The sequence below is a fragment of the Engystomops pustulosus genome, chromosome 7 (assembly GCF_040894005.1).
Source record: "Engystomops pustulosus chromosome 7, aEngPut4.maternal, whole genome shotgun sequence".
Classification (NCBI taxonomy): Eukaryota; Metazoa; Chordata; class Amphibia; order Anura; family Leptodactylidae; genus Engystomops; species Engystomops pustulosus.
Window position 1 is genome coordinate 148,786,811 of NC_092417.1, and position 27,268 is coordinate 148,814,078.

Below are 27,268 nucleotides of genomic sequence, written 5' to 3' on the forward strand. Positions count from 1 at the left end.
CGTTATGCGGCTACTGGGGCGCGGAGTAGCCGGGCACGAAGCTACACAGCACGGCTACTCCATGCCCCAGTAGCCACATTACTCCTCCTACCCTGTTGCGTGCGGCGCGCAGCTCCTCGTAGCTGCGCGCCCTCGTCCATCATGATGGCATTAGCTCTTTTTAGAGCTAATCCTCACGTCCCCGCTAACATTTTTTGGTACACTTTATTGAACTAATATGTAAATTACGTTATGTGGCTACTGGGACGCGGCGTAGCCGGGCACGAAGCTACACAGCACGGCTACTCCATGCCCCAGTAGCCACATTACTCCTCCTACCCTGTTGCGTGCGGCGCGCAGCTCCTCGTAGCTGCGCGCCCTCGTCCATCATGATGGCATTCTGCACATGCGCAGAACACAGACCGGCGGCTGAGCAGCCCCAGCTCCGAGGCCGGAGCTACTGCGCATGCGCAGTAGCCGGCTTGTCGGACGAGGGCGAGCAGCTACGAGGGCGCGCAGCTACGAGGAGCTGTGCGCCGCACGCAACAGGGTAGGAGGAGTAACGTGGCTACTGGGGCATGGAGTAGCCGCGCTGTGTAGCCTTGTGCCCAGCTACTCCACGCCCCAGTAGCTGCATAACGAAATTTACATATTAGTTCAATAAAGTGTACTAAAAGTTAGCGGGGACGTGAGGATTAGCTCTAAAAAGAGCTATCCTCACGTCCCTCACATCCACCTACCACCCGATCTACCTTTGTAGGTAGAATCGTGGTGGTAGGTTCCCTTTAAGTAAATACCCAGCAGCCTCCTGTAACCAATTAAATGTCTAGCAGCAGATACATGGCCCCTCGTCATATTGAAAAAAAAATAAAACTCGGTAATCCTCACGGCTTGCTCTTCTCCCTCAGCTTCCAATGCAACAGCATGGGCAGATATGGGTCTGTGAGCTCTACCTAAGCACACTGCATGATGAGGCGGTGACGCCACATGATGACATCATATTGTGTGTGCAGGCAGAACTCTGTGCACATTCCTAATCAATTGTATGCATGTCCTACACACATATAAATGATTCTCTTTTTCCTTTGCCAGACATTAGACTGCGGGTCACCTTCATCCCCGGCCTGGGTCGCAGTCACTCTGAAGTTACCTCACCAAAAATAGTTTTAGCCCAGTTTTAGCTCAGCCTTTGACAACAATTCCAATAATACCTATTGTATATCATGCTGCGGACCTGAGATCCATTCTGGTATATCAGCCTTATTTATAATATAGCCCTGGGCAATAGTGGTAACAGTCTGGGTCAGACTGTGCCTCCAAAGTACAAGAGAATCCTCTGGTGGGAGGATCTAACATTTTATAATGAGCCCCAAGGATATAGTAGAAGACAACCCCATCTGAAAGTAAATAAAGTGAGATATCCTTTATGGAGATGGACCACCACCTCTGGTGGGACCATCATACCTTAGCCCAGTGGTGGCGAACCTATGGCACGGGTGCCAGAGGTGGCACTCAGTGCAATCTCTGTGGGCACCCAGGCCATCACCCCTGCACAGAGTTTCCAGACAGAACTCAAAGCCTCCTCCTGCAGTCCCTGGCCACCCAGGATGTGCTGTGATCAGTGCTATTTTAAAACTACACATGTTTAGCTGCCCAGGACTACAGGAGGAGCAAGGAGGTGTAGACAAGGCTGCTTTATTATCGGAGCTCCTGCTATGGGCACTGCAATTCTCGCTCTTCAGGGTACCATGGAAGGAAGCTACAACGATAATCTGAATTTCTCGTCTTTCTTTCAACTACATTGGTGTCCTCAGGTCGCCAATACGATTAAAAACCGTGATAAAACAGGTAGTAACATGTTACTGCTTAAATTGCCATGTTGGCACTTTAAATAAGTAGGTTTGGTTGTAGTTTGGGCACTCGTTCTCAAAAAGGTTCGCCATCACTGCCTTAGCCCAACACTGGGAAAAGGGCTTTAAGGACTTTGAGAGAAGAATGAATTATAGTGTTCTGTATATGATTATAATAGTTTATATTTAATAGTGAAGCCCATTTATTGATACATTCATAGAACATATGTAAATACATTGCATATATTACCTGATTATACAGTTATATGTAATATTTCACTATAATAAAGTATGTATTGCACTCAGAAATTCTTCAGACTTCTTCTATATTTGCATTTGCATATTTATTAAAGAAAGCTATTTTTATGGACATATTTAATCAGACTCTTGGTCTGAAATTTAGCTCTAGGGCAAATTACAGACAGACGGATGCGATATCCCCGTTATGAAGCATGGTGATGGCAGAATCATGCTGTGGGCTACTATTATTGGCCGAAAAAGGCGATCAGTCAGGGTAGAGGGAAAGTTGATCTATAGTTCTCTGGGCCAGGCAGAACATTCACTTTTCAATATGACAAAGATGTTATTTATGATATATCACTAGAACTGGGTGTATTAATCAGTATGTGACTACAGGGCTGTGTATGTACAAGCTCAACATATCTTACTGCAGTTTGTACACAAAGTACATATCTCTATAAGGCTAAGATGGTTTACAAAAAGATGCCAGCTGCCACATGATATATGTAACAGCATCATTACATCACTACTGACAATCGATGATGTCACAGCTTATCTCCTCCCCCTCCCTGTACAATGACCTCTATATAGATAACATTGACCCATCATTACATCACTACTGACAATAGATGATGTCACAGCTTATCTCCTCCCCCTCCCTGTACAATGACCTCTATATAGATAACACTGACCCATCATTACATCATTACTGACAATATATGATGTCACAGCTTATCTCCTCCACCTCCCTGTACAATGACCTTTATATAGATAATACTGACCCATCATTACATCATTACTGACAATATATGATGTCACAGCTTATCTCCTCCCCCTCCCTGTACAATGACCTCTATATAGATAACACTGACCCATCATTACATCACTACTGACAATAGATGATGTCACAGCTTATCTTCTCCCCCTCCCTGTACAATGACCTCTATATAGATAACACTGACCCATCATTACATCACTACTGACAATAGATAATGTCACAGCTTATATCCTCCCCCTCCCTGTACAATGACCTCTATAAAGATAACACTGACCCATCATTACATAATTACTGACAATATATGATGTCACAGCTTATCTCCTCCTCCTTCCTGTACAATGACCTCTATATAGATAACACTGACCCATCATTACATCACTACTGACAATAGATGATGTCACAGCTTATCTCCTCCCCCTCCCTGTACAATGACCTCTATATAGATAACACTGACCCATCATTACATCACTACTGACAATAGATAATGTCACAGCTTATATCCTCCCCCTCCCTGTACAATGACCTCTATATAGATAACACTGACCCATCATTACATAATTACTGACAATATATGATGTCACAGCTTATCTCCTCCACCTCCCTGTACAATGACCTCTATATAGATAATACTGACCCATCATTACATCATTACTGACAATATATGATGTCACAGCTTATCTCCTCCCCCTCCCTGTACAATGACCTCTATATAGATAACACTGACCCAACATTACATCACTACTGACAATAGATGATGCCTCTTATCTATCTATGCTTATCTATGCCTCTAATGCACAAATCATGCCTAGAAAACTCTCATAAAGACGTCAAATTGTCAGCTCCTGACCATGGCTGCCTAAGGCCATGAGGCTGTGAATTACCATATATACTTGAGTATAAGCATAAGTATAAGTATAATTTTTGTTCTGTAAAAGCCCCTCTTGGCTTACACTCGGATATATAAACAACCCCCGCAGGTCCTTTTCTTGATTTCTGTGCACCCGCTAGCAAAGGGTCCGCGGGTGCTGGCCCTACCCACACTATGATGTCAGCAAGAGGCTGATGACATAGTCTGTGCACCTCCAGTGTGCACGGGCTGTTTGCTGGCGGATGCACAGGAATGAAGAAGAAGACCTGCTGGGAATGTCAGAAAGGTGAGTTTTAAGTTTATTTTTTATGTGCTGGGCATACTAGGTGCAGGGGTCTGCTGGCAATATACTGGGGGCAGGGGCTGGCTATATACTGCTGGCTTTATACTGGAGAAGAGAGGGCTGGCTATATATTTACTGGGGGCAGGGAGTTGGCTATATACTAGGGGCTGCTGGGGATATACTGGGGGTAGGGGCTGAGTAGCCATATACTGGGTCTGCTTATGCTCGAGTATATATAGTATATCACTAGATGCTTTTTTAAAGAGCACAGTACATATTCATAAGGTGGATATAGGTGTATTTAAAGTAGTAGGGGGTAAGGAAAGGTGCAGTAGCAGAATGCGACTGAAACTTGTAGCTCCAAGGACCTTTTACCTGTTTCTTACAATTATAATAATTGAAGTTATTTTATAGGAAATTAATGTTCTATGTATATTTTATTAAAATGGCCTCTGTGGGCAAAATTATCCAGCAAAATTACAATGTTGTATGATGATTGGGGCTAAGGGGAAGAGGGGAGAAAGGGTGGTGAAAAATCTCATGGTTAGTCTTGGCATCTGAATAATTGGCTTCAGTGGTGTAATAGGCTCGACATATGTCTTTTTTCAACACTACTAACTGTGTAAACATTACTCTAGATGATCTCCATATCAGGCATTTATCCCTCAAATGCACTACACCATCAGGGGGACTGGTTATACACCCTCCAGTAGACCCAGACCATCAGTTCCAGGTCTAAAGAACCATAGTCGGACTGGAGTTCCTTGGGCCCACAAGATAAAATAATTCTGGAGGCCCACCCTCCATTATCCCCCAGGTGATTGAACCTAGTAGCCTCCAAATTAGGTTGTCTTCTGCTGTATCCATGGGGTCCAGTATTAAGTAACAGCCTAGTCCCACTGGAGCATCCCCTGGTACTCTGGTGGTCCAGCCCAACACTGTACTGAACTGTGTGATCCTTAGGGTCTGATATGTCCTACACAATGGGGCTCATTTACTAAGGGTCCGCGGACCGAACTATCGTCAGAATATCCGATGATTTCCCATGTGCGCCACATTTAGAAGGGGTTTTTTTGCGCATGTACTCGGATTTTGGCTTTCATGCAACAGAAATCGGGGGGCAGGCCAGCGGACGATCCAATGGATTCAGACTAAGAGTGGGATTTAACATTCAAATTTGTTTTGCAAACCGAGCACTTACATGCACCAGGAAGAAGACGGTGAACTCCGGCGGACCTGATCAGGGAGCGACACATGCAGAATATCGGGCGCACGATTTTAGTGGATCGTCGGGGAACGCACCTCGGGGATCGCGTCTTGGTCAGGTAAGTAAATGTGCCCCAATATTTTCATTCCTCAAGGGAAGCATTTCTATACAAACAAATTGTTGCGACTTCAAGAATAACGAAGCAATGAATATTAATAAACTGGAAGAATAATGTAACTACTGCGTCACACACCAACTTCATAAAACTCACAGGTCGAGACTGACTTGTAAATGGAGAATTATGATAAATAAATTTAATTACCATGAATGAAGGCCGGTCTCTCGGAGAATGACGCCAGCACCATGAATGAAAGATAGTGTCACCGTCATTAGCAGTAACAGGTGGCTGAATGGAGTACGACTCATGTGCTAAGACACATCTGGTAACGTGAAGCAGTCAGAATCACATGACGAAAACCCCCACACATTTCCCATCACCACCACACATGGTCGTAACCAGACATGTTGATGGATCTACTCCTTAATGTGACATGACTGATTCATTCAGAACACCAGACACATTACCATTTTACAGAAAGGGAATCATTTTCATGGAATGGTTTCAAACAAATCACATACTGACCATAAAAACCTCTAGTAAGTAACATAACGTTATGTCCTTTCTTACAAAAGTATCACCGAAAATAAGGAAAACATAGAAAACATAACTTTTCGTTAATATTGTATAAAACTGCTGCAGACTGTTTGCTGGTACTTATATCCAAAAGTTGGTATATTGTGGTTATAGTGGGCCCCAAGCCTGAATATCCAATGCAATTCCACAAAAACACAAGAGAACCATAAAGTAACATAAAGTGTGTAAGGGGTATCTGATAAACCTTTAATGGAAATATACCATCAAAATCCAAGCAAGAAATACTACTCAAAGATCCAGGCACCGTGACTATGGTAATATTTTTATATTTGTTATCCTTGGCCTTATTCCTTCTATAATCAACTTTTAGAATTAGGCAAATGGGCCAAAAGAGCTCTGGGGAGGATTGTTAGACCCCCCCCCCCCCAATCCCTCAGCACTCCGCCCTCCTTTTACCTGATGTAATTTTTTGACAGCAGGATAAGTTTCAGCCCACAGTGGGAGGTGGAAGTGCTCCTGCACACTGTAGCAGTCTGTGAAGCTACAGCATGAAGGGTCTCTGGAAGAGCCTCCATTGGTTAATTAAAATAAATTTAAAAGTAGATTTTAGAAGGAGGCCATTTTAGAAGATTACCAAAGTCAAGGTGTTTGGATCTATGTGTAAGTGCCCCTGGTTTATCACTATGGATTTTGATGGTAGATTTTCCTTAAATACCCCTGTACCCTATGTATTTCACCCCCAGGGGTACTCAACAAAGTCAAATACATATGGAAGTATAGTCGCGTATAGGGAGAGTAAGCTGAAACATATCTCATACACAAGCCCCCACGCTTACTAAGGGTTTTCTTCCCTTAGTACACAGCAATAAGGTAAGTAGCCACTTAGTCAGGTAATAAATATTGATATACACTGTGACAGTATGGATATGTCTTATACCATTATGTCCTAGAACAATAAGTATACAGCGCTTGCCCTGACAGTCGTTTGAGTGTTTTATGTGTAGTGGCCAGTACTTATTCAGCAAATATCAATATTTATTACCTGACTAAGTGTACTTAAGTGGCCACTTACCTTATTGCTGTTATACAGAACTGCTGGATCACACCAGGAGTGATCCAACCTGGTTACACACTGGCTTGAGAAATAAATGTTCAGCAGAATTATGACCCATGAAGAAGTAGCTTGTGGAAACATGTAGGGTCCTATGTAGTCAACGTCAGTGAGCAGGTCACCAGTGTCATTAGGATAAGAGAGGAAATAAAATAGTGTTAGGGTCAGATGATTTTCATTATACCCATGGAAACTATAAGTAGTCTGTCCATATGTGTGACTGAGATTCACCTATATCCAGTATAGCCAGCCTGATTTTTTTATATGATGCAATTGCAACACCTCTGCCAACACATGGGCTGAGGAGTAGTTGCGAATGAAACCCTCAGCCTGATAGAACCCATCTAGTGAGTGTGATTAACTCATAAAGAGGGAATTCCGTAGGACCTTGGTATTTATCAGCGGTAGATACTGCCAATTATTGTCCAATTGTATTCCTTTATGTACACTGCAGTGTGATTGGGGAGTGAGCCAACACCTGACCAGGGTTTAACAAAACCCTTGGACAGGGAGAGGCTAGGTCTCTTAGGCCAGAGCCTTGCTTCTGAGCACATGCTCTCAACACAGGAGAAGCTCTTCGGCCCCAGTTCTCCTAGGGAGCAGATCTTACAGAACATACTGAGTGTGCACAGACACACAGCTAAACCCAGGACAAGGGCTGCCGCATCCAAATCTGGACATAGCACCATCCTAGCCTGTACCTACTACCAGGCTTGTGAATCTACTCCTGAGGATCACTCTCCATGACCACTCCAGTAATCCGGAATCTCCCACAATCCGACATCTGTTCTGAGATCATTTCAGCTCGTTGCCTGCAGTTGTTCCAATAAAGAACCACAACGTTGCCTCCATCTGATCCCTGGATACAGCTGTATCACCACCAAGGGCTCCCCATCCATTACCCAGAGACATACACTCACCGGCCACTTTATTAGGTACACCATGCTAGTAACGGGTTGGACCCCCTTTTGCCTTCAGAACTGCTTCAATTCTTCATGGCATAGATTCAACAAGGTGCTGGAAGCATTCCTCAGAGATTTTGGTCCATATTGGCATGATGGCATCACACAGTTGCCGCAGATTTGTCGGCTGCACATCCATGATGCGAATCTCCCGTTCCACCACATCCCAAAGATGCTCTATTGGATTGAGATCTGGTGACTGTGGAGGCTATTTGAGTACAGTGAACTCATTGTCATGTTCAAGAAACCAGTCTGAGATGATTCCAGCTTTATGACATGGCGCATTATTCTGCTGAAAGTAGCCATCAGATGTTGGGTACATTGTGGTCATAAAGGGATGGACATGGTCAGCAACAATACTCAGGTAGGCTGTGGCGTTGCAGCGATGCTCAATTGGTACCAAGGGGCCCAAAGAGTGGCAAGAAAATATTCCCCACACCATGACACCACCACCACCAGCCTGAACCGTTGATACAAGGCAGGATGGATCCATGCTTTCATGTTGTTGACGCCAAATTCTGACCCTACCATCCGAATGTCGCAGCAGAAATCGAGACTCAGCAGACCAGGCAACGTTTTTCCAATCTTCTACTGTCCAATTTCGATGAGCTTGTGCAAATTGTAGCCTCAGTTTCCTGCTCTTAGCTGAAAGGAGTGGCACCCGATGTGGTCTTCTGCTGCTGTAGCCCATCTGCCTCAATGTTCGACGTACTGTGCGTTCAGAGATGCTCTTCTGCCTACCTTGGTTGTAACGGGTGGCGATTTGAGTCACTGTTGCCTTTCTATCAGCTCGAACCAGTCTGCCCATTCTCCTCTGATCTCTGGCATCAACAAGGCATTTCCGCCCACAGAACTGCCGCTCACTGGATGTTTTTTCTTTTTTGAACCATTCTCTGTAAACCCTAGAGATGGTTGTGCGTGAGAATCCCAGTAGATCAGCAGTTTCTGAAATACTCAGACCAGCCCTTCTGGCACCAACAACCATGCCACGTTCAAAGGCACTCAAATCACCTTTCTTCCCCATACTGATGCTCGGTTTGAACTGCAGGAGATTGTATTGACCATGTCTACATGCCTAAATGCACTGAGTTGCCGCCATGTGATTGGCTGATTAGAAATTAAGTGTTAACGAGTAGTTGGACAGGTGTACCTAATAAAGTGGCCGGTGAGTGTATATATATGGGTACTGAGCCGGACCTCCACCTGTAACACCAACAATCGGCGAGCGCTGCCATTTTGGGAGGGTCACTCTGGCAAAACTTAAAGGCATCCGATGATGGCATTCGGAGGGAACCCGGACTTGAACTTCTATTGAAGTTCAGAGTTGCATCAGGGGGATCCAAACCTACAAAGTTGTATTATGAACCTTAGCCCGTATATATTATGTGCTTTTTTAACTTGTCTGTAGTTTTTTCTTGCGTTTGGAATAACAAAAATAAAAACATTTTTGTATTTTTTTTAACACAGTTTACTCTCAGTTGTTTACCTACTTCTTTTTTTGTTACTGCGGTAGTTATAGGGGTTGCCTTGCACCTTGACCGAGTGCTCGCTAGTTGTTTATATTGTATTTGTGTTATTTATTACTAACTACAACAGGAAGTACAAATTGGGCAACCTATAGGCCCAAAAATGGGAGGAACTTGGTCAGTTATTCAAGGGCAGATTAAGACTGCCCCGGGACCTAGGCTGTGTGAATATTATATCCCATACAAGTCTGGAATTAACTTGCTACATATGGTACTAGAATCAATCTTCTTGGGGAATGGAGGAGGTGTCCCTTCTGCCTGCTTTCAATCTTCGGCTTTAGGACCTTTGGAGGACCTAAAAGGTCCTAGAATGGCTCTTTTGTAGATGTGTTTTGAGAGAAGGAACAGATGTATGAGGATTTTGTGGATGAAGGTCCTTCTCAATATAAAATTTGTTAGGTGGTTTTGGCTGTCATTCTAGGGTGGCCCAGTTGAAGGCTTGGGCCCCAATCTACCGCCTAATCCTCCTATATTATAATCCACTACTGCAGTTATCCAGTCTTCACACTTACCTCTATGAGTACTGCAGAGGTGACTGGGATATTCTACCAATAGTTAAAACAGGACTTTATCCTTTCTTTAAATTTTCCTTTCCATTAGAATACACTATATTCCACTTAAAAAAAACCTTGGGTATGTAGCCTAGAGACACACATTGCGCCTTTGTTTTTTTTTTTTGTTATAGTTGTAGATCTTGCTGCTTTTTTTTAGCTGTAGCCAAAAATGGAATCAATCAAAAAGAATGGAAAATATGAAGGGAGGACTTTTTCTCCTCTGTATTGTACCAGCAAAATTTGTACTCATAAAAGCAATAAAAACTGAATGAATGTCTATCTCTCTGTATCGTGTACATTAAAGGGTCACACTAATCTGTTTATACACAGTCATCTGGAGAGCATCATTGGCTTTAATAAGGTCTGGTGTTTCACCCTTCACTGCCATCTGGAAGGGCGCCTGTTTCCGAAAAAGCGCTCTGTGTTAAGCAGGTGTCTGTCCAAACAGCTGGCTTATAGCGGACACCACAGAATTAACTTCTTATCTCCTGATCTGGTCCAGGAACCACCTCGTACACTCCTAAGGCTGGAATATTTAATGTTTGGCTAATAGGACATTTCCCTTCTGCTGATCATAGAAGATTCACAATAGAGGAAGGCACTGACAAAAAAGCTACTTTTCCCCTTTATCACTTGGTGCGACCCAACTTGGTTTGGGCCGCATGACAGTACTGGCCTCATGATTTGTGCAGCAATAGCAATACCACTTCACTAAGAGTCTAAAGTAGGTGCTAAAAAGGACAAGTTGTACAACAAAAGTGACTTCCTGCAGTGGAAAAGTCCCTAAAGCATTCGTAGAGTGTTGGACTGAATTGTGTCACACAGTCTTACCAAGAGTTAAGACCAGGCCCCGCGCCAGCACCTGGCTAACCCGGGCAAGTGCCGGGTCCCTGGGGTACTAGAGGGGCCCACTTGGGTCCCCGGATCAGTTGTACCAGTGTCGCTTTCAGACACTGGTACAATTGATCCCCTTCCGACTGGTGTAGTTTTCTGCCTCTATGCTGCGCTTGTCACCTTTCCTTGTTCCCCCGAAGTGGCGCTCCGCACGGTATGCGACGGCTTTGAAGCCAGTGCACATGATGATGTCACCGGAACACGTGTTCAGAACCGCCGTGTATGGCAGGCACATGCTGCAGACAGACGGCAGCTGTTCCTGCGCTTCTTCGAGGGAACGAGCAAAGGGGAGATTTTTTTCTTTCATGGAGGGGGGGCAATGTGTTTACAGGGGGAGGGGGGGCAGTGTGTTTAGAGGGGGAGGGGGGGCAGTGTGTATACAGGGGGAGGGGGCAATGTGTTTACAGGGAGAGGGGGGCAGGGTGTATAGACGGGGAGGGGGGCAGTGTGTATACAGGGGGGGTGCAGTGTGTAAAGAGGGGGAGGGGGCAGTGTATATACAGGGGGAGGGGGCAGTGTGTATACAGGGGGGCAGTGTGTATACAGGGGGAGGGGGGTCAGTGTGTATACAGGAGGAGGGGGGCAGTGTGTCCACACGAGGGAGGGGGGGTAGTGTGTCCACGCGGGTGAGGGGGGGCAGTGTGGCTACACAAAGGGGCCCACTAGGGCTCTGTCACCCAGGGGCCTACTAAAACCTGTAGCCGGTCCTGGTTAAGACAACAGTTTGGGGTGCACAATGATTTCCTAAAGCAGGGGTGTCAAACTCAATAACACTAAGGGCAATGTTAGACCAATGGTATCGACCTGTTAACCAATCTTGAATTTTCCTCTTCCACAAGATCTAATGTCCAACCAAGTCCACGTTTTAGAACAACATGTCCACTTATGTGCTAGGACTATTACGGGATGTGTTGCTGGAGCATATTTGTTTTTACATACGGCAGACTTAGGTGGCTAAAGAAAATGAGGTGGTGAGTTGGATGCGGCCCACAGGCCTTGGCGTGTATCTTAGAGACACATGGGGAGATTTATTAGGAGAGCTGCAGGCAGAACTGTTCTACTTGCTGGTGTCAACCAATCAGAGCTCAGCTTTCATTTTCCTACAGTTGTTTCTAAAATTATAGCTGAGCTCTGATTGGGTGCCATGGACATTGAGAACAGTTTTACCTCAGACACTTCTGATAAATCTCCCCATACTCTTATGTTTAGCAGTCAAGCTTCATCTGACTATTTCACCCCCAGGTGAAGGATAATTTAGCCGAAAGTGTGTCGGGGCTGGAGCCATCCCAGACACTGAAACAAGCACAATATATACCATGCGCAAGAGTGCTTTCTCTTAGCTAGGGATATAGGCTGCCACTTAAAAACATGAATTGCCATCACTGGTCAGATATGATACATATATGTATTGCAATTTAGCCTGGCGTCCCAAGTCTAATATTGTTCTCTATGTGTCAGAGTGGGATGACTCCTCAGTCTGCGTATCACCACCTGGGAATTGCAGATTTTAACTAGTGTAAACATTTTTATGTATGGTAATTTAATAAAGATTTGGTATACTATTTTTAGTGTTGTTTGTGCTTTGGCTTTGTCTCCAGATATTAAATTTCGAGACATAATTCTTTGGTGTTCAATTAACTGTGAGAGGTATAATTGGGTCTTTAAGGGATTTAATACTGAAGGATATTGCTTACCTCTGTAAATGTGCCTCTATAGGCATATAACTATTTCAGCACATGTATAAGTCTCTTCTGGTTGTAGGAGCTGCTCCTATAAAAGAGTTTTTCACCATATTCACATGAGGAACTAAAGAATGGGTACTTAAAAAGGTCTACTATTGATAAGGTTAGGATAGGTCATTAAATTACATTTTTAATGTAAGGGCTGTCTTCCGGTAGCTTATATTGAGCTACTTATCCTGGCAGTTATACTGTACATGGACCTGGACTAGTTCTGGTACCATTGTGAACTGCCCATTGGTAAAGGTGCCAGGAGCAAAGCCCCTAATGTTATCGGTTACACTGTGTACTGAAACTTCCTCTGCTGCTGTGACATTACATCAGGCAGAGGGAGGGGGAAGTGCTGAGGGAGAAGGGGAGACAGTTTAACAGCTTGGGAATCTGCAGCACAGAGGGGCTATGGTAATGCTCCCAGAGCCCTTAGGTGCCATTAGCATAATATTAATAGTTTATTTTAGAAGGAAGATGGCCATGGGTAACAAATATAATAGGATTACTAGAGTCATGGGGCCTGGATCTATGAGTAAGTGTTTATTCATGCATGATTTTGGTGGTAGATTTCCTTTAAGTGCAGGAAGCTCAATGTTGGTAGAAAGTCACAGTTCTGTAGCTCTCTGTGTGTTACCATATGGTGAAGTGACTGCTACCCAATGGAGCTTATGAATCCAGACACAGTTGTATGCAAAGAGTTTGTATGTTCTCTCCATGTGTGCGTGGGTTTCCACCAGGTCCTCCGGTTTCCTCCCAACCTCCAAAAACATACTGTTAGGTTGTTTAGATTAAGAGCCCCATGGGGACAGGGACCAATTTAACAAGCTTTGAGCAGTACTGCGTAATCTGTAGGCGCTATATAAATAAACAATTATTATTATTAAGGGGGTTATTCTCATCTTGGCATTTACATTTTATTTAATTCAGCTTCTATTTATAAACATTTCTTTAATTGGATTTTCTTCAAAAATATTAATGTGTGAAGATAATTTCCCATAACTATGGACATGTTGTCCCTTTGAAACTAGAAAGCTGCCTTTGGATACAATCACCCTGCGCTCTTCCAGCAGTAACCTCACATGCGCTATTGATGTCTGCAAGAACATCGTCCCTGTCCCGCCTGCTCCGTTTGCGGCCACCTTTCTCCTGCTCTGTCCCCGGCTGCCCGGCCCACCTGTTATACCCGGGCCCTGCCTGCCTGTTCAATCCGCAGCCGCCATTCTCCTTTGGTGGCACCCAGCCCATCGCCTCCATCCCCGGCCACCTGTCTCTCTCTGCATGGTGAGTGTGTGTATATATGTATGTATATAGTATATACCGCATGGTGAGTGTGTGTATATGCATGCTGTATGAGTGTATATACTGTATATATGCTGTGTATTTGCCGTATGAATGTATATACTGTATGTGTGTGTACGCATGCTATATGAGTGTATATGGTATATATATGCTGTATATATGTGTACATGATGTATGGGTATGTATACTGTATATACTATATGTCTAAGTATATAATTTATGTTGTTAAATCATTAAGTGTATGTAAAGTGTACATACTGTATGAATTTGTATATACTCTATTTGTGAATGTATATACTCTATTTGTGAATGTATATATGAATGGATAAGTGTGTGCGTATGAGTGTATACATATATGTATGTGTATAAAAGTGTGTGTATGAGTGTAGAACTTTGTGTGTATATAAATGAGTGTACAAATATGTGAATATATATATATATATATATATATATATATATATATATATATTATATATATATATATATATATATATATATATACATATATATAAAATATAATTAAATACCACGTGTGCGTATGAAAAAGCCATAGCTATACAAAACGGGAGAACAACTCACTTTGAAGCCCAATGGGAGACTTGGACCAGTTCCCAATGCTACACTCGCCACCACAGCACCATGAGGCAAGACCACCACCACTAGAAATTACAAAGAATGTTTGTTTTCTTTCCCAATTGAAGTTGATGGACAACTTAAGGAGCCGGACTCCAGTGGTACTGACCGGCCTAAGTAAAGTCCAAGTTTTGGTTAAATGAAGAGGCACTACTTCACATGTTCTAACCTAACTAACCAGCATAATTGCTAACTAGCATAACTACTGATGTATCGGGATAGACATGTAAAATGTTTATTATATACAATTGCATGTATACTTCCTTTTTTATTTCCAATAAAATATTTCTTAAAAAAAAAAAAAAAAGTATATATATATATGGGGAAGGGGGTACCCATGCAGAAATCTGCTACGGGGCCCAGTCTCTTCTAGTTACACCACTGTCTATAACAATGTGCAGATTTGTTTTCAGCTGTGTCAGCATTTTTATTGAACAGTAATGACAACTGCAGCCTCTCAGCTTGTGTGTTGTCAATGCTGAAATATGGCAATGGGATAAACCCGGCCTAGGAGTTCATTTCAGGGTCAAATATGAGCACTATGTGATCAGCCTGAGTAATTCGGATGGACAATCTCTTTAGACAAGAACCTTGTTAGATGATGTTTCTCACGTTCTGCCCCAGGAATTTTCCATCTCAAAAATACATTTCCATGTATGTATTTTCATAATTAAAATTATTGTAAATAATATAATGTCTATAAAGTGTATAAAATTCCTTATGTGCTCTTAAAGGAAATCAACCACCAGATCAAGGTTGTAAACCAAGCACACTGAAATACAAATGTGTGCCCCCTCTGGAAGGATCTGCTCTGTTTTTTAGCTTCTTATGCCCTGGTTTTTAGGGAAAAAAGGCTTTAAAAATTATGCAAATGAGTCCTAGAGGCTCCAGGCTCCATTAACACCTATGGAACCCGGAGCCCCTCAGGCTCATTTGTATATTTTTAAAAACCTTTTTTTTGTAGAAACCAGAAGCTAAAAGAAGAGTGGATCCTGCCAGATGGAACACACACCAGTATGTCAGTGTGCTTGGTTTACAATCCTTCATCCTGGTGGTAGATATCCTTTAAGCTGAATCAGTGACAATATCTCTGCACTCTTTTTATATATATTTCTACAGCATGAATGAGTCGTTGGTAAAAAGGTCTCATTTACACGTAGCCAGGCGAGTAACGTCACTCACCCCTCCCCTCTCAATAGAAAATAGCGTGGCACGGACGGGCGTACTGGGAAAGATAGAGCATGCTCTATCTTTTTCCCATGTATGGTGCCGTATGGGTCACTATAGCCGCCGGCTGGATGTACGTCTCCACAATGGCTGTGTGAATACAGTTTACGCCTGTACCAGCCAAACGAGAGACACCACAGGTCCAGGGTCCTGGGCTCTCATCAAACAGCAGCATTACTGAATAGTGGACAGGCATAACACATTCTAATTATTATACACATTATAATTATAAAATTACCATTATTATGAAATTATAATAAAAATATTAATAAGTATAATAATATATTATGATAACATATAAATATATTGCAGTTTCCTTAGGAACCATACAGGGCTATATTTGCTATTGGGCCTTTGAGGGCCTGTGTCTAGGGCGTCCAGCTACAAAGGGGATGTAATATCATCCAGAATGACAGGGTGTCCAAAACTACAGGAAAAGCAGATCAGGAAAGGGATATGCAGGCGGTCCTCGACTTCCAGACGGACCTCTGGATGGTGGTAATTTACTGTACTTTTACCCCTGGCTGCAATGAAGAGCTGTGAACGTTATCAAAGGTCTCTGCAATAAAGCTTTCTTGTTAATCCTTGTCCCAATGACAACTCAAAATTGAGAATATCAAATTGTCACAAGCAACTAAAAATTTTGTCCAGGTTTACAAATACAAATTCAACTTAAAGGGCATCTACCACCAGGATGAAGGACTGTCAAATGAGCCTGTGGTGCTCCAGGCTCAATAGGTGTTAATGGACCCTGGTGCCCCTTAGGCTCATTTACATACAGTATTTCATCCTAGTGGTAGATGTCCTTTAAGAACAAACCTACAGAAGCTCTTGTACATAACCTGGGGACTGTCTGTATAGTATAAAGGTAATGAACACAGAGTTTAGAAGTCTTTAGGAGTAAGAGCAGTTATTTCCTGCAGTTCCCATTTCCTGAAGCTTCTCCCTAATAATACCCCCATTCCTGCGGTGCCCCTATAATTCCCTCTTATGAATGCCCACCAACTCCCTTTCCTTTGTGCTGTAAAGTCACAGCAGAGAAGAGGATAGGATATGTGGGGGAAGAGGGAAAGGTGAATATTGAATTATTTTTTCAGACTTATATCGTCGCTCCCTGTTAGGTTGGCGGTCTGGCGTTTGGGGTCCCTGCTCTACAGAATCTCAATTGATGAATAATAGATAGGTTTGCAGCGGGAGCTATAAATACAGTCTTGGGTCAGGTCAGGAGGCTATGCATTTCCTCAAGACATATACCAGGAAGGACTCAATAGATTCTCATTTAATAGATTGCATACTTTTTTATTAAAATAACCAAAATATCAACTTACCGACAACGACAGGGAGAACCCTCATAGCCTTCCTCTCTCGCCCATTGATCTTGGTGTGCTTCCTTTCTGGCTCCATGTTTGAGGAATATTTGAGGTGGGGGTATGCAACAGCCTGTATCCCGTGGCCATTATCCACATATGCTTTGGAGAATGGACAATCTGGCTGGTCATATAGATGAAGGTCATCCAGATTGCTGTCAGTAGGGCTCCGATCTATCCTATCTATCCTGTCAAATATTAGAGTTTGACTTGCAGGTTTCAGTCTTGGTGACATGTGACTCCGTAACTTGGCCTTTCTGGTCTCTTCCCATTTTCGGAGACCGTGAAACATGGCGCAATATAATACCAACATTATAGGACAGGGGATGAAGAATGAGCAAATAGAGGAGTACACTACATAATTGTTGTCTTCCAGTTTACACTCTGTGGGATCCCGATCTTTAACGTTATTTAGTCCAAAAATGACTGGAGAAGCCACAGCAAAGGCAAAAATCCAAGTGGTTGAGATCAGGAACAATTGCCGATTATCCACTTGCCGCCTGTTGTAGTTCAGCGGGATGGACACAGCTATGAACCTGCGTAATGGAGAAGAAGAAGAAATGCTGGAAATGGAACCGGCATGAATCATACTTATAGGACATGACAAATAGAATACCTGGTGGTTCGCTTTACCTCTCTGTACAATTGCTCTGTACAAGGTATTTAACAGTACTTAAAAGGGTTGTCTGAGCTTATTAAAATATCTAGAGGAAACTTGGGAGGAGGGGGTCTGTAAACAAAAATAAACATGTACTTTTTCCGGCACTCTCGGTGTTTACAGGGGCAGGCAAACATGGCTTCAACAACTTCCACCCACCTGTCCCAGCGCCTGATACTCATTGAAACTAATGCTAGGCTAGTGTGCCTGGTGAGTGGAAGTTGTCGGAGCCAAGATGATCCCTCATAGACTATAGTTGTAACCAGTGTCAGACTGGGGTTCCTTGGGACAACTAGATAAATTATGCTGGGGGCCCACCCTCCATCAGCTTCGAGAAAACAGACTCTTAGTAGCCTCCAAATTAGGTTGTATTCTGCTGTACCTCTGGGGTCCAGTACTGGGTTTGAGCCTGGACCCACCGTAGTATCCTCTGGTACTCTGATGGGCCAGTCCAACACTGGTTGTGACATGCCTGCCAGTATCTTCCTCTGTCCGCAGAATAAAGCTTAGGATTTGTTCATTTATATGTTTTTGCTTCCTATGGCTTTTTGCCATTCCTAGTCTGGGCCTTAGATTCTCCAGTTTCATATATATATATATTTATGGCTCACAGCTAGTACATCGTTGGATATATTTTCTGCTGGCTCTATTGTCTGTTATATAACAGTAGATTGTCTTTGATATTCTACTGTTCTGGTTTTGCAATTTTTCGCATTTGTTCTGAGACTATCCCTTTGTATCTGCAATTTTGTGCCTTATCTACCATCTGTGCTGAGACTCCGACCTGTGACCACACCTTATTGTGGTTGTCTTGTTTTCCCAGATGGGCCCAACGTAGTATCAATAAACTTGATGAAGTTTGAGACTTCCATAACAACAATATAAAGGGGAAAAATCCTATAAGGGAATTATGTATCTTCTTTTTGATCTGATCTGTGGCTCTTTTATAACTGTTTCTTCCAGCCTTCCATATACTGTGAAGTAAGAAAGGAACTATTGACTCTTCCCTCATTGAAGTCTCTATCACTCCTCAGTTTATCAGTCTACCTGTCTGTTGGATTCCTGAATACATGAGAAAATCCACTAATATCTTAAAAGCATCATCTTATGTTAGGAATTATATGGCTTCTAGATTTATTTGAGAAAGTACAGTAAGTACATCATCGGATTGTTCTTTTTCTATTAATCCTTTTTCATAGTTACTCAGAGATCAAAAGAGATTAAAGAAACAGCAAAAGAATTAATGGCCTTGACCCAAAGCGGAAATCAAGGGAAATGTGGCTTTTGATTCTCTATGGGAGAAACACGTATTGTACTTAAGTAAGAAGCGATGATCTAATGTCTAGTGAAAATTCCGCCTCTGTTCTGTCTACTTTTATCCGTAAAATGTTTTATCGGCATTTTATCTCCAGCAGGAGTTTACTTTGGAAGAGGTCAATGATTTTTTAGAAATGTCCCATAATAGTTTTTTTGGGGGACTATTAAGCAAGTTATTTACCTGTATATCTGCTTTAAGAGAGTCAATCATCTCTCAAATCTCCCCACTAGTAAAGTGTGTATTCACTTTCCAAGCATATCCAAGTATTTTCTAGTAATCATGGGGACGGGGGGATGTTATCATGGCTTATACAACTGGAAACATGCGTATAAGCCGTGATTTAGTCGCAATTCCTGGCGCGGAGTCAGGAATTGCAGCTACTTTGCCCTCTTTCCTAGTTGGGCAGGGAGGGGGCAGTGCCAGCAGGTTCGGACACAGGCTATAGCACAGTTCTACACCAGGCCAGAGCTAGCGCAGAACTGAGCCGGGCGCACAATGTAGCCGGCATTTGTACCCACGCCGCCAGATATTGATCAGGAGGCCATAGCATCCTGATAGATTAAGCATGTTCTGGGGTTTGGATCATACATCAGTGCATGCTGTGTCAGCCTATGATACATCCTCTCCATGGTGCACTATGGGTGGAGCTACAACTGCTTCAACCATTTTTCTTTTTCTATGGCTCATTTCTATGAGACCTGTCAGTAATTCTCCCAAGGGGAGGTGTTGTGTTGTAATGGGGAATCTGGAAAAAGGGAATGGGTGCAATGGGTCCCATCCCCGCTGCACAGAGAATTTGCATAAAGATAAAAATTTTATTTTCTAGGAAATCACAGAAGGTTGGAAAACAGGAAAGATATGACTGGAAAGTTTATATGCGTATGTGATTTTACTTGTAAGATGATTCGGGAGATGGTAGACCCCCTTTTAGTTTAAATTATCTTCCAAATGTAAATATCTATCTATCTCATATCTATCTATCTCATATCTATATATCTATGTCATATCTATCTCATAACTATCTATCTATGTCATATCTATCTATCTATCTATCTATCTCTCTATCTATCCCATATCTATATTATCTATCTATGTCATATCTATATCTATCTATCTATCTATCTATCTATCTATCTATCTATCTATCTACACATGGAAAGTTCAAGTCTGCACAGTGGAAACAACTCCTCCCAAGGAGGGGTGCAGAGCCCCCTAAAGATCTTGGCCAGGTCCTTAGGCCCCTTCCACACTAGCGAGTGTGATGCGATGAACTCGCATCACACTCGCAACGCAAGCTGCCGGGAACGCACGGCCCGAACCCTGCACCGCGGGAGTGAACTGACATGCTGAGTTCACTCCCGCGGTGCAGCGTTCGGGCCGTGCGTTCCCGGCAGCTTGCGTTGCGAGTGTGATGCGAGTTCATCGCATCACACTCGCTAGTGTGGAAGGGGCCTTACTTGTATATGAAGTGGAAATGGTAGGCAGCACTCCAGAGTTCAGATCAAATGAAGGTGATTTTTATTGGAACAAGTGGCGACGTTTCGGTGTAATACTCATTATACTCAAGCTTGAGAAAAGTGTATTACACCGAAACGTCGCCACTTGTTCCAATAAAAATCACCTTCATTTGATCTGAACTCTGGAGTGCTGCCTACCATTTCCACTTCATATCTATCTATCTATCTATCTAATATCTATCTATTTATCTATTTATCTATCTATCTATCTATCTTGATGCTTGACAAAGGCTACAGCTGAAACGTTGCATAGGATGGAATAAACACAGTTTTTTTCACTTGAATGGAGTGCTGCCGTTTTCATGTTACTATTGGACTCTTTTGGTGAGAGTGCAAGATAGCACTCAAATTTCTCTCTTTTTTTTTTTTTAAGATTGTGCTGCTGTTTTTAGACTTTTTTTTCTATCTATCTATCTATCTATCTATCTATCTATCTCATATCTATCTATCTATCTCATATCTGTCAATCTATCAAAGTACCCCAGAAATATAAGGGTATGTTGACCAACTCTCTCAGAACTTCTAGGATTTTCTCAGAAAAAAAAGTCACACTCCATAATCTTTTTCATGTGTGACAACAGAATGCTGTGTCATGGATGTGAGATGCAATGCAAGTGCAAAATGAGCAGAAAACACAACTATAAGCTTACATTTACAAGATGAATAACAGAGAAATGACATAATGTTGAGTTTTAGAATTCTCATTTTATTGGTGAAATATAGAGTCAAGTCCTCTTTAATTTTGCAATGAATATCCCATGGAATGGAGACATCGCTGAGGTATAAGAAAGGAACATCTACTAAATCAGTGACATCCAAATGACTGACAAACCCACAAGTCATAAGAACTAATAACAATGTACAAAGCATCAGACTTGTCCTTTCAGGAATATAGACATCAATTGCGTTCTAGGTCACCTACCTGTCCACACTTATTGCACAGAGGTTGAAAATGGAGGCTGTGCACAACATGACGTCCATGGTCATCAGGACATCACACAGGACAAGACTAAGAGTCCACATCCCTCCGAGAAACTGCAATGGAATTATAATGGTTAACACCGACACCAAGAAGAACTCTATAATCTATCAATTATCTATATATCTAATTATCTCCTATCAATCTTCATATTATCTATCTATCAATTATTATTTACTTATGTGATTATCTTCTAACAATCTACTTATTATCTATTTAGCTATCTATATATCTATCTAATTATCTCCTATCAATCTACATATTATCTATTATCATCTACCTATGTAATTATCTCCTATCAATCTACTTATTAACTATCTATCTATCTAACAATTATCTATATATCTATGTACTTATCTCCTATCAATCTACATATTATCTATCAATAATCTATCTCTATGTGTAATTATCTCCTATCAAAACTTATTATCTATCTATTTATCTATCTGTGACTGAAGTACCCACATTTTTACTCAACCGGTTCCTGCGTACAACGGACACTGGGTACATAGGACACTGGGTCAGTAGTGCTAGAAGATTTGCACCCATGTGTCCTTATTATTTTTCACCCTCTACACTAAAATGTTTCAGTAAACTAATTCTGTACTCATTCCCCAAAAAATCTGTAAAATCTTTCCCAAAACCTAGTATCTATCTATCTATTATTATTTGTTATCATCTTCTATCTCACATCTATCTATCCCCTATCTATCTATCTATCTATCTATCTATCTATTATTATTATTATTATTATCGTCTTCTATCTCATATCTATCATCAATCTTTATTACATATATCTATCTATCTATCTATCTATCTATCTATCTATCCATCTATCTAATATCTATCTATCTATCTATCTATCTATCCATCCATCTATCTATCTATCTAATCTATCTAATATCTGTCTATCTATCTATCTATCTATCCATCTAATATCTATCTATCTATCTATCTATCTCCTATCTATCTCATATCTATCTATCCATCTAATATCTATCTATCTATCTATCTATCTATCTATCTATCTATCTATCTATCTATCTATCTATCTATCCATCTCGTATCTACCCATATATGTCATCTAGTCTATCTCATATTTTGCTATCTATCTATCTATCTATCTATCAATCCATTATCTATCTAAAATCTGTCAATAAAGTATGCACATTGCTCCCCAAGTGCTGCCCTATATTTAGAAATAGGAGACTGGGTCAGTAGTGCTGGAGGATTTGCACCTCTGTATCCTCATTATTTACCACCCCCTACATTAGAAAAAGCTTCAGTAATAATTCTCATTGCCAAAATGTTCTGTAAACATAAAGTGTTAAAAAAGTTTGATCTATATTTTTTTGTGGTATTTTATGTTATATAACTTACTATGACATAACCTAACAACAATAGTAGGGTTATCACTTATTGCCCCCCCCCCCAACTCAGTGGCATTATAAACAAGGTTACAATGATTATAATACACAATTATGGACCTGTATGAGCAATGTGGTGTGTTGGCCATGGAAAAGAAGGTGGACTTACCTCTGTGTAGACATACAATGGCAGCACCAGTACAGCCAGGAGAAGGTCAGCCACAGCCAGGCTAACTATGAAATAGTTGGTGGTGGTTTTCAAAGCTTTCTCTGTACAGACACTAAGACACACCAATACATTTCCACAGATTATGAACACAATCAATATAAGTCCAAAGATCAAGGCCAAGAAGTTATAATGAGTGTCTTCTGAAGGCTCAGAAGTTTGGTTTGAGATGTTCTGGAGCATGGCTTCCCAGCAGAACTATACTCAATGTCCCATCAAAGCAGAAGAGTGGACACCACACAGGACTTTGGAAAGTCTCCTTTTTCCTTTCTTTTCTTGACAGAGCAGTTTTTCCCATGGAGAAGTCATCTATTCTTCTCACTTCAGTAGGGGATGTTCTCATGGGTGAGGTCATCAGTATATTGCCCTCGAATTCTTCTTCATTACTCTAATTCTTCTATCCATTCTTTTACTTCATTTTTACTACATCTAATAAGGCTTGCAGACATGGAGCTGAAGGTATCTTTGAAGGTTGACTTTAGGAAATGATGGAAGCATAATTTGGAGGAGACAAGTCCACCTGTCAAACACAGTGGAGAGCACAGAGTCTTGGAGGGTGGAGGTCCATGATGTCATCAGTGGTCTCCATTCTGATTTTGATGGAAGCAGGGGGAGAATTTTTTTTCTTTCCTTCTGAAGACCTGAATGATCCCAAGGTGATTAATTTGCAAGTGGGTCGCCTCCAGGAGAAGAAAGCCGATTAAGGTGGAGAGGGCTTGTCCAGAAGCTGCTCCAATCAGCTCAGCGATCTGGGAACTGTTCACATCCCAACACAAAGCTCAGCTTAGTTTAGCTGCAAGTGTGACATCACAGGGAGGGAGCCTGATGTGTGTCTATGGGCTCAGTCACCTGGGTTCAGCACACAGACTGCACATACAGCATGCACACTACATTAACACCTTCCCAGCACATAGTAACTACATGTAATGCAAGACACACTCAATCAACTAATAAATAGGCACAAAGACACAACTAAGGTGTTACTAAGGAAACAAACTCAATTTCCTCTCCAGCAAGATAACACTAAGGGGTTAAGGAGAATAGACGTGGGTTTATAAACATGGATATTCTGGAACTCATTCAGAAAGGGTTAATAAAAGCAGGAGTGGAAGTGCCACAGCGAATGAATGGGGTGCTAAGAAGTGAAGAGAGAGGTGTGAGGAGAGGAGCAGGGGGCTATAGACTGTTCTACACGATATTATTCTATTCTGTTCTATTCTTTTCTATATTAATTTATTCTCTCCTGTACTATTCTTATGCATACTAATTTATGCTATGCTTTGCTATTCTTTGCTGTACCATGCTAGTCTTTAGTATACATATTTTTATATTATACTCCTAAACTCTTAAATTCCTAATAATATATTGTATCGATCATATATACTGTTTGATAAATTTCTTCTTAAAACTATATGATATTTGAATATTCCAAGCTTGCAGAGCCACATCAGTATATCTATTTATCTACACACACACACACACACACATATATATATAAATATACAACTTGTTTGTTTGTTATACATCTGAAACTAGTCACATAAGAAGACACATATGATTTGACATGAAATCAAAATGAATAAACCTTTACCATTTTAAGTCAATTAGGATTACCAAAATCATTTATATTTACCAAATGCCAGAATAATGAAAGAGAGATTTTTAAAGGGAACCTCTTTTCTGGCTCAACGATGTCCCCATAGAGAATAGTGTGCACATTTCCAAAGTTTTTTTTTTATAATAAAACTGGCTTTTTTCTGATAAAAAGAAAAGCTAGATGAAAGGTTAGCTTTGTCTCTGTGCCCCATTGGGAGTGGTCTCAGTGGCCACTCCCATGGGACACTGCTCTTCAGGGAGAAAGGTAAACTTTCATCTAGCTTTTCTTTTTTTCGGACAAAGGCAGTGCCCCCCCCCCCCCACCCTCGGGAAACCACTCCTTCATGCATCTATTTCAAATAGGAGGGATATGGGCATTTTCTTTATTTTAAATAGATGCATGACAGCGCAGTTTGCTGAAGGTGGGGAGGGGAACCGCTCATCACTGACCACTCCCATGGGACATGGGATACTGCAGAGAGAAAGGTCAATTTTCATCTAACTTTTCTTTTAGAAGGCACACCGGAAACACACTGCTTATGTATGTTAGTGTCAGAACCCTCTGAATAGGATCAGGTTTCAGTGCTTACAAAAACTCCCAGGGCTGTTTTTGATTGATTGACAGCTCCCTTTAGGATTTGTTCATTGTGGAAAGCTGGGGGTGCCTTTCTGCATTCAGTTAGTGTTTAGCTTTGGATTGAGAAATGGGCATCTGGGCCAATTAGCTGTTGTGGGCGGCATTCAGGATTCCTATATATCTGCCCAATTGTAATTTCAGGGTGATGGTTAATTTTTCAGTCTTCTAACACTTGTTGTCCATGTCATTTGCTATTGCCTTTGCTATTCTGTTTATCTGACCTCTGCTAAATTTACTTGACCTTCTCCTGCTTGACTTTGCTTGTTTGTCTTCTCTGTTGTTTTGTCCCTCTGTGTCTTGTCATCTTTCCTGTGCACTCATTCACTGTGACCACTGGGGTTTACAAGGCTTGTAAGGTAGGTGGCAGGGCCTTCACTATGACAGTTACATCATGGGTTAGTCTAAAGATATCAGCAAAGATATCGGTAAGAAAAAAGTGGACTTCCACAAGTCTGGTTCATCCCTAGGTGCAATTTTCAAATACCTGAAGGTGCCTCTTTCATCTGTGCAATCACATGCAAGTACAAGAAAGATGGGACTGTCCAGCAATCATACCTCTCAGGAACGAAAGGGTTCTGTGTCCCAGAGATGAACACGCTTTGGTCTAAAATGTACATATCAACCCAAGAACAAAACCAAAAGATCTTGTGAAGAAGCTGGCTAAAGCTGGTAAGTGGCATGTCATTATCCACAAAAATCCAAATTAATGTTTGAAGACCTTAATTGATGAAGACATGTCCTGTGGTCTGACGAAACTAAAATTGAACAGTTTATCCATAATAACCATTTGTGAACAACAAATATATATATAATCAACTGCTGAAACTCTCAAGTATGCCCACATCTGATACAGATGCCAGTGGTGCACTTCAAGCATGGAATACACATCCAAAGTTAATTTTTCTACTCTCCTTTATTTTGAGGAGTCAAATTTGAAATAAAAAATAAAATTCTAACCTTTTCCCATTCCCCACAGAAGTCCTCTTCACTGTCATGGCTTTTTGTGGCTACGTAGCCTCTACAGGCAGATCTGTCCAGGGCCACCAGAAGGAATTTTGGGGACCTTGACTGGAAAAACTTGTGATAATCCTCCTACCTACAGACTAGTTTTTTTATCTTAAATTAGTGATGTGGTGTAGTAGAAGCTCCATACCTAGATAGAGGACAAGAAAAAAGCAGATATTTGGTTCTACAATTCACTAGATATATTACATGCTGGATGATAAATCTAAGGTTCTATAAGATTGTCTCCATGTTGATCACCCTTAATGGAGAAGAAAACAGAGAGCCATAGCACATAGGAGATGCTGCAGAGTTGAGAACTAACAGGTAATACTAGCACTTAGGGTAAATCAAGTGACCAACACATGATGTCTTTGACAAAAGGAGTCTCTTTAATTTTCTTCTTCTACCTGGCCACCATGTCAGCTTCTTCCAGCCACAATCCGTCTCTGCGTATTGAGTAAGTTGTAGCACTATCTAAACACAAACTTAATAACACAAACTTGCTGTTCTGCTGCTCCTGTAGCGATTGCTATAATGGTCCCCAAAGTAGCAAATATATTCTCAACTCACCCTCACAGTAGCCAATATAGTAATGTTGTTCCACAGTAGCCAATATAGTAAGTGCCCCTACAGTAGCCAACACTCACATTGTTCTCCAGAGCAGCTAAATCAGTCCCACACTATAACTAAATCACAGTGTCACCGCAGTAGCCAGTAGTCTGATTGCCATACACAGTAGCCAAGTCACAGTGTCCTCTAAAGTAGCCAATAGTCAAATTGTCATACACGGTAGCCAAGTCAC

The 27,268-nt window shown here is 41.7% G+C and overlaps 1 protein-coding gene across 2 annotated transcripts in view; it reads right to left on the reverse strand.

The window, feature by feature from the left end:
- DRD4 (dopamine receptor D4) overlaps nucleotides 1–23,974 on the reverse strand; it is a 47,138-nt gene extending 23,164 nt beyond the window's left edge. For both annotated transcript variants that reach the window (XM_072118198.1, XM_072118197.1), the window contains exons 1-3: nucleotides 23,172–23,974; nucleotides 21,579–21,691; nucleotides 17,125–17,699 (exon numbers count right to left, since the gene is read on the reverse strand). In XM_072118198.1, coding sequence (XP_071974299.1) covers nucleotides 17,125–17,699; nucleotides 21,579–21,691; nucleotides 23,172–23,411 — 928 coding nt within the window. In that variant the 5' untranslated portion in view covers nucleotides 23,412–23,974. The remainder of the gene's footprint in view (nucleotides 1–17,124; nucleotides 17,700–21,578; nucleotides 21,692–23,171) is intronic.
- Nucleotides 23,975–27,268: the final 3,294 nt, after the last annotated feature.